Below are 8,941 nucleotides of genomic sequence, written 5' to 3'. Positions count from 1 at the left end.
TACAGCTACGATTTGGCTAAAATGTATAACACATTAAAGCTACATGATACTATGCTACCCTTTTCTTTAAATCTGATGGCTGAAAACCTTGAAGAAAATAGCATTGTTGAAGACTGGGTTTTCCTCACACTAATTTATGGCCTTATAGCTGCAGGTAATCTAGCAATGTTTGCAGTTAGATTGTTAGCTGAGCAGTTCAAAGTACAAGAACCACGTGCCCATGCTGCATTTACTCAAGAACTGTACATGGACGATGGTTTTGGCAGTGACTCTTCAATTGAAGAAGTGAAGGAAACTGTGGAATCTGTATCCAGAGTGCTCCCTGAAGGAGGATTTTCCATCAATTACAATTTCTGGAACCAGTCCCAGTAGCGAAGCATCCAGTGATGGTATCTCTACTGGAGTAGGTGGTTATGTGTGGCATCCCAAGGAAAACTTGCTGAAGATTGGAATGGGTGAGATGAACTTCAACAAAAAGTACAGAGGTTACAGGAAGCCTAATGACAGACCTGTAATTGAAGAAGATGATTTAGATCAAATCATACCAAAAATAATAACAAGAAGATTAGCATTGTCTAAAATAGCTGAAACATGGGATATTTGTGGTATATGGGAATTTGCTAAGGTTAAATTCAAGTTAGACCTTAAGGATCTAACAGTATATGATTGGGATGATAACATCGGTCATAACTTGGCAAAAGTCTGGAGGAATAATTTTCATTTGATGGCGAAGATCCAGAAGATTTTAATTCCCCGAACTGTAGTACCAATTGATGCCATAGATCCCGACAAGTTAGAATTGTTGATAGCCTGTGATGCGTCAGTGAACATGACAGCAGCAGTATGTTATGTACGTTTTAGACTAAAACAAGGAGGCTATTCCTGCTCAATGTTGACGGCAAAAAGTAGAAGTGTCTCGTCAACCGTACCAAGAAACGAGTTGACAAGTAATGTTCTAGCAGCCGAGATGTTGTTCACTTTAGACAAGGCTTTTGGAGACAAGATAGAATCCTACTATGTTTTTACAGACAGTGTTATTGCGCTGACCTGGATATCAAATACTCAAAAGCTACTAAAACCTTTCTGTTTTAACCGTGTCAGACAAATCCATCGTTTGTCTGATGTTACAAGATGGCGATTTGTGCCTGGTACTTTAAATCCTGCTGACCATGCTACAAAGGGTGAAGTCAAAGAAGAACTTTTAAATCCTTGTTCAGTGTGGTTCAAAGGTTATAAATGGATGGAAGAAGATTTGAAAGATCCTATCAAATCTTATGATGAAGTATACAACAGAATTTCTGATGAAGACTTGGATATAATTAACAAAGAAACTGTGGTTGAAAATATACCTATCGATGTCAATGTGATTCAGAAAGAAATCACAAATAAACCTGAAAATCTTGTCAATTTTGTGCATTTAGGTTTCAAAAGAGCCTTTTACAGATTATCTTTGGTAGTTAAGTTTATCAGTAAGCTTAAACACAAAGTACACCAAAAGAAAAAGGATTCAGGATTACAATTTTCAAAATGTTACTATTGTCTCCTGAGGAAGACAACTTTTGACACTCAACCTTTTCTTAAAATGGAAGAAAGGTTCCCTAAACATCACCAAATCAATGCAATTGATAAATTTTCAGCACAAACTATTTCCAGCTCAGATAGATGGATAACCTGGAATTATCTTCATAGATCCTTTTCAGCCAAGGCCAAGTTGAATCTCCCCAATAAGAAACTGAAAGGATTTGTTGAAAAAGACGGAATTTTTTATAGTGGAGGACGACTCTCTACACTTGATCATATCAAAAGTGTTGAAGATTTAGAGAAGCAAATCAAACCTTTCTATGAAGATATCCAGTACCTCAATCCTGTAGCATTGGTCACCAATCCTGTCGTCTATTCGTTGATGGTCCATATTCATACTGCAATGCATCATTGCGGGGTGGAGAGATTGGTAAACAGTACTTTCAAGTTGTTGTATGTTGAAAGATGTCAAACACTTGCACGTAAGATTCGACAGGACTGTATAATGTGTAAGTTGAAACTGTTAAACACATATGAAACTCAAATTGCTGGTCAAAGTGAATACAGCTATACAATTGCTTTCCATTTTATGCATGTCAAATAGATATCATCAGTAAGTTTCAAGCTCATGACATATATGTCAGAACAACCAAAGAGTGTCATGTTCTAATTCTTGTTTGTTGTCTTACTCAAGCAGTCGCATTATATGTAATTGAGACTTATGACACAGCTAGTGTTGTAGCAGCTCTAGTGAGACATTCTGCTCGATATGCATGGCCAAAATTCTTGTTGCCTGATGAAGGAAGTCAACTGCTTAAGCTGAAAGATTTGAAATTTGATTTAAGAGACTTGCAGTCACGTCTGTGGACTGAACAACAAGTTATTCTAGACCCATGTAGCCCTAAGTCTCACTGGGAACATGGGCGAGTTGAATCACGTATTTCATGTGTACGAGATACATTGAAATCTATGCTTGAATTTAAGAATTCAATTCTAGGCTGGGAAACCATAATGGCAAGCATTAGTTCAACCCTAAATAGTATACCAATTACAAGGGGTATTGATGAGAGAGGAGTATCAAATCATGAGTTTGATTTGATTACACCTTTCTCCTGTATTCTTGGCCACAACTCTAACAGAACATTGGATGGTGTTGTTCTGCTGGAAAATATACCCAGTCGCCATTTAGAGAAAGTTAAAGTTACTTTACAAGCTTATTATGAACAACTGATGAACACAATTCACAGACTTATACCTACACCTAACAAGTGGACTGCCAATGATACTGTTAGTATCGGTGATATAGTATTGTTCCTTGCTGATGATGGGATGAAATACAAGTCCTGGAAGTATGGAAAAGTTGTTGATAATGCTGTGAATGGACGCAAGACTAAACTAAAAATCAGCTACAGGAATGCAAGCGAAAAAGCAGCGCGTGAAACCTATCGAAACCCACAAAATTGTGTACCAATTTGGCGAGAGGAAGACATAGACTTCAACACTACTGCACATTTCAGAGCATTTTGTGCTCAGCAAAAATATGAAAAGCCGGAATAAGTTTCGGATAGCCCTAAATAACTGGTTTTTAATATACTATCAGTTATTAAAGATTGAATAGTTTAGGGGATACTACCCTAAACCATCGCTCTGTTAAAATATACTACTCTTATACTTAATTTGTCTTTTGTCATAAGGGATACTACCTTTTGACACTGTATTGAATCTGAAGTTTAGGGGATACTACCCTAAAACCAACTCTCTGTTACGAGTATACTACTCTTATACTTGATTTGTCTGTTGTCATAGGGGATAATACCTTTTGACTCTGTATTGATTCTGTAGTTTAGGGGATACTACCCTAAACCTACACCCTGTTATTGGATACTACTCGTACACTTAATTTTGTCTTTTGACTTAAGGGATACTACCTTTTGACAATGAATTTAGTATGTAAGGGATATTAGCTTATCTTTGTGTGCGGTTTGCAAGGGATACTACCTTGATACATTGTGTTGGGGTATTCTCAGAGCTATTACACATTGGTTTATTCTTGTGTATTATTTAGGGGATACTACCCTAATGTCTAAATCGTACTTTATGTTTTCTGTAGTTGTATCTGAGGATACAACCTATAATTTTTTATGAATAGCTCATTTAGTTTTTTAATTAGGGGATACTACTCTAATTACAAATCTAATACTTGATTTTGTTCTTTGCTTAGGGGATACTACCCTTAGTGTTATCTTATATATTTTATCTGTAGGGGATACAACCCTACAATTACTCTATATTCTTGTTATTCTGTAGGGGATACTACCCTACAGTTACTCTATATTCTCGTTTTTCTGTAGGGGATACTACCCTATAGTTTACTTTATATCATAGTTTATTTAAATTCTAGGGGAAAGCTACCCTATTATTTACTTGTCAAACAGCTCCATGCATGGGATAAAACTTTACAGCACTCCTGATTAGGGAAAATCACCCTTTTAATCTTATGTTGAGACATTCAATACTTATTTTTACTTTGATAGGGGATACTACCCTATGTTTAATATATCGGGATTTGGATGCATGATGTTTATACAATGGGGAGACTACCCAATGTATATTAACATATATTTTTTTTTAGTATCTGGACGAGAGTGTTGGGCAGCTGTGAACGAGACAGATTTTGGATTTACCAACGAGACTTTGAAGAATTACCATGCTTGCATTCACCAACATGATGATGCAAAGGATATGTGTTGTATACAAGCTCACTATGCTAATGCTGTCGGAAATGATATGTACAGTTTCGATTACGACAGTGATTTTCCATCAAGGAATCTAATCCGTGGTGTCCCACTGATAAGTCAAGTGTCAAAGATCCTTTCAAATTTGTTTTGGTACAAGTATCTAAAGCCATCTATTGACAAGATCTTGGGAAGTCGCCAAGCTATTTTAAGTCAAGAAAAGGATTTATCAGTGACTAGCATTTACCTGGATACATCAACTAGCGCTGATGCAGAGAGGTTAGAAAGATTCTATTGCAGGTATAAGAATTCCCAATGTGAGTCATTCCGATCTTTGATGATGCCATGCTACATTTTTAAAGTTAAAGGTGAAGGGCCTTATGCTAAAAATGGTATGATACCTGCCAAAGTGTTGCTGGGAGATGGTGTTGATAGCCTGGTGGAGATTATAATACCTCTGAAAGTTGTAAATGATGATGTTAAAGTGATCGCGAATTTAATTTTTCAAAATGCATTTTCGTTTCCCTTTTTTTATATTTTAAGTAATTTTCAAAGAATTATGCCTTAAAAGTTCAGTTAAGTTAGAAAAAAATCAGTTTAAAATGCGGAGAGTGTTTCCACATGAAAATAATGTTAAAATCTGAGCATCAATTAAACTAAGAGAAAATAAGTTATTTCTTCGCTTGCAGATAAAAACAAAAAAATTGATACTTAGAATATATTTTTGTAATATATCTCTTTTAATATTTATCTTTGAACTTTCTCTAAAATGTAATGAAAAAGTTTGGTTTATTTTAAAAAATCATTAACCAAATACCGCTTTGTTTATGCAGGTATAGTGACAAAAGAAAAATTGATTAAATCTCTAGAATCAATAACATTTAAGAATTCATTTGTTTAAAAACCAAAGATCTATTATATTTGCTATACATTTACAGCATAAAATATAGCAGTCTTTCTATAGTATTTACATAAAAAAAAGCATTTTATAATTGTAAAATAATCTCGTAATGTGTCGAATTTAAATAAATACACACACACACACACACACACACACACACATACCTTACCTATCTTGCCACACACACGCACACACACACTATCGTAGTGTAGCACTAACACACACACGCACACACACACTATCGTAGTGTAGCACTAACACACACACGCACACACACACTATCGTAGTGTAGCACTAACACACACACGCACACACACACTATCGTAGTATAACACACACACACACACACTTAACGCCCCACCCACGAACCCACTTACTACCTAAATAACCAAGGAACTAGAGGCATAAGACAATGGCCGATAAATTAATGGATATTCACAATGAAAATATACACAAATTTACCCATTTTGTAAACAATATTTGGTGGTTTAAACATTTGGACACTCAAAGTAATAAACCAACCAATTAAAATTCTATGAAAGTCCCTAAAGTTAATTAGCCAACTAACAAAATGTCATTAACTTTGGGAACTAATGTAATAAAAAGCCAAATATCCATTTCCTCCCTGCATACAATTACGTACAGAAGGGTTAGTTTTAAATGAAAAGATTTAACAATATCCTAATTTATAAAGTTGTATGCTTTTTTTATCTGTAGAGAAGGGACCGCTGAAACGATATGGTTCACTTTTACAGTGAAGCTTTTTATAGTTTTTGGGAAAGGTTTTAGGCTATTTTATTTTTATCAAAAAAGTCGTTTGTTGGTTTTAAGCTATTTTTCTGCCCTTTTATATCCCTTTGAATATTAGAAAAATATAAATTTAGATTTGGTTTCTTTTTATACATTAAATAATACTAGCGGCTACGCCCCTAGAGGCCTCTAGTGGCACTTTGAATGTTTTTTTTTATTTAAAATATCTAATTACAGAAATAATTGGTTTATGTTTCGTTGGAGTCTCTTTTTCGAGAGGGGTAATTTTTTTCTAGGGGCGATTTCTCCTGATAGGGTGATGGTACCCTCCCCCAAAATAGTTATAAACCTTCCCGGGACTTATGAGAAGCTACCCTGTTAAGGAGAATTCGATCGGTTCAGCGGTTAGCGAGATCCTTAGGTACACACAGACAGACAGACACACAGACAGACAAACATCCTGTTACTTTAGTATAAGGATTTATTTAAAAACTAACCCCCCAGGTAAAAATCTGAATGTGTGAGAAAGAAAAACAGAGAGAGAGGGAGAGAGAGAGAGAGAGAGAGAGAGAGAAGAGAGAGAGAGAGAGAGAGAGAGAGAGAGAGAGCAAGAGAGAGAGAGAGAGAGAGGTTATACTCAACAAATGCCTATCTTAGAAAACGCTTATAATAAAAACTTTGGTTCATGGAAAGAATACAAAGGATACAAATACAACAAAACCTGCAAACTTGTTTCCTTTCCATGACCTAAAACTTATAAATTATTTTGTGTTTTAAAGCTTATTTTGAATATCTACTATAAGTAGCCCTCTTTCTGTTTAAGTTAATAAATTATATTTAAGTAATACACACATCCTAAATATAAATTGTTAGAATAATGTAGCAGGATGTCTGTATGTTTGTCTGTTCTAAAGGATCTTGCTAACAGCCGAACCAGTATGGTTCTCCTTTACAGGGTAGCTCGTCATAAGTTCTTGAAATGTTTATAACTATTTTGGAGGAGAATACCACCACCCTCCAAAACGATTTATACATTATACATTAAAAATTTTAATTTTTAAAATTTTAATTTTTTATGGAAGTTTGAAGCTTTTTTAGCAAGTAGTAAATATTGAGATAGGATGAGGATTCTATGTTACAATCGACAACTATAAATCAGCTGACCTTATATCCATATTTGGTAATATCTTTTCGATTATCGATAAAAATCGTTTAATCTCCCCGTAAAAAGAAATTATAAACCTTTTTGGTTAGTTTGATATGTATGTAACAAAAGAATTTATTCTACTCTAAATTTGCAAGTAAACCTTAACAAAAAGATTGTTATTTGTCGATTTTGATAGGTTTTAAGATATGTATAATAAAACACAAAATACATCAATGTTTTCAAGGGAATAAATTCGTTTTTTTAAAGTTTGATTTATTTTTAAATGGGAAGTAATTAAGACTTAATTCTCAAAATAGTACTCTTAAAAAACATTAATCAGTGACATATATCAACTTTTTCCCAGCTTCGTGAACACTTTAAGAATCCTGTATACAAGTTGGACACTAGTTGCAGAATTAACCATCAGTTAGGAGAGGTTATGTCAGCTCTGCCCTTCTATTTGGTTGGCCAAGCTTCCAATTCTAATATAATGGAGGTCTGGGAAATTTTCAATACTTTATCTAGCGCAAGTATCAAGAAGCCATACACCATTAATCTTCATGAAATGTTTCGTTACTCAGGCATTTGGGTGAAGTATGCTTGGTCAGTTCCGCTAATGAATTGGGTGTTCACCGGTGGTCTAGTCTGCCAGGAGAAAATTCTATCTACCTCAGCTTTCTATCATCTTAGCTTTGATAAGCTTCCAAACGTGTACAGCTTGTACACCCGTGATTTGCTTATTAGCACCAGGGATTGTATCAAGTCATTTTATGTTTTGCTTTTACCTCAAAATTTTCCGGATGTAGACGCAACAAAGGAAGTAGCCAAGCTCAGCATGGAGGATGTTTGCAAATTCATTCCCTCTGCATATGAACAAGCATATGGAGTTATGAACAAGAACCCTCTGTATAAAATATTCAGCACTACTGATCACTACACCAGAATAGAAGCTATAGATGCGGGTATAGGTATTCTGAAAACATTTGATAGAATTTTCTATGCGTATGATCTGTCCCTGTGTTCTCTCATCTGGGACAAGGTTGCTTATGATAAGAAGATGGAGAAGGGAGAAGTTAAGGAGATGTTTGCTGACATTATAGACGAAGATTCAGATGGGGAGAGAGTGGATGTTCCCAATGTAGAAGAAGCTGACTATTACAGTTTTAAACAACTACTCGCATCCTACCCAGTGTTAAAGAACAACAGAGTTCTGGAGCGGTGGATTCTGGCAGAGCCAGAGAAGGCCTGGAGCCTACTGAAGAGATCGATGAAAGAACCTGGTCACCCAGACAAGTTTGCGTTCAGTCGAAGAAAGAGGGCAAAGCTTTTCCAGACAGTGTTAGAGGGAGTGATGGAGATCCCAAATATGACGATTAAACGTCCTAAAAGATCCATTAAAAAATAAAGACACCAATCTTATTCGGGGAATGTTGCGTTATTTGTGATTAGTCAAATGTTGTTAACTCCAATAGATTTACCCCTTTAACGATTAAAGAGACAAAATAATATATAGTTATAATACGTTTAAATTTAAATATCTTGCTAAAACATTATAAAAGTAATCGACATTCAATAAGTAATTATTAGTGTCTTATTTTGTAACTTAATTATATATATAAAACCGGTTATAAAAATGTAAACAAAAGTACGAAGGTTATAAAAGCTTATTTCTGTACTCTTTGTATCCAGTTATTGTTTGTCTGTGAATACGAGCGAGGTGTATTATTTTTACGTACAAAACTAAAATCTCTTTTAGTTATTTTTATAATATAAAACCTTTTTTTTACAATGGGGAACTTCCACCCATTGTTGTCGATCATCCAACTTACTTAATGGGGATTTTATGCAACCCATTAGTAGGTAGGGAAAGGGCAATTGTTTAATATT

General features: G+C 34.9%; 2 protein-coding genes across 2 annotated transcripts; both read left to right on the top strand.

Moving 5' to 3' along the window:
- Positions 1-451: 451 nt before the first annotated feature.
- On the top strand, positions 452-3,078 carry LOC145312618 (uncharacterized). Its single transcript, XM_080151878.1, has 2 exons — positions 452-1,951; positions 2,239-3,078. Exons 1-2 carry the CDS (start codon positions 452-454, stop codon positions 3,076-3,078), a joined length of 2,340 nt encoding a protein of 779 aa, XP_080008004.1.
- A 939-nt stretch (positions 3,079-4,017) lies between these two features.
- On the top strand, positions 4,018-8,459 carry LOC145312617 (uncharacterized). The gene is made up of 2 exons (XM_080151876.1): positions 4,018-4,740; positions 7,437-8,459. The coding sequence occupies exons 1-2, from the start codon at positions 4,069-4,071 to the stop codon at positions 8,457-8,459; spliced, it is 1,695 nt and encodes a 564-aa protein (XP_080008002.1). The 5' UTR covers positions 4,018-4,068.
- The last annotated feature ends 482 nt before the right edge of the window (positions 8,460-8,941 follow it).

Source organism: Acartia tonsa, chromosome 2 (genome assembly GCF_053477335.1).
Source record: "Acartia tonsa isolate MP-2025a chromosome 2, ASM5347733v1, whole genome shotgun sequence".
Taxonomy (NCBI): domain Eukaryota; kingdom Metazoa; phylum Arthropoda; class Copepoda; order Calanoida; family Acartiidae; genus Acartia; species Acartia tonsa.
This window is presented reverse-complemented; position numbering and strand designations above follow the sequence as displayed.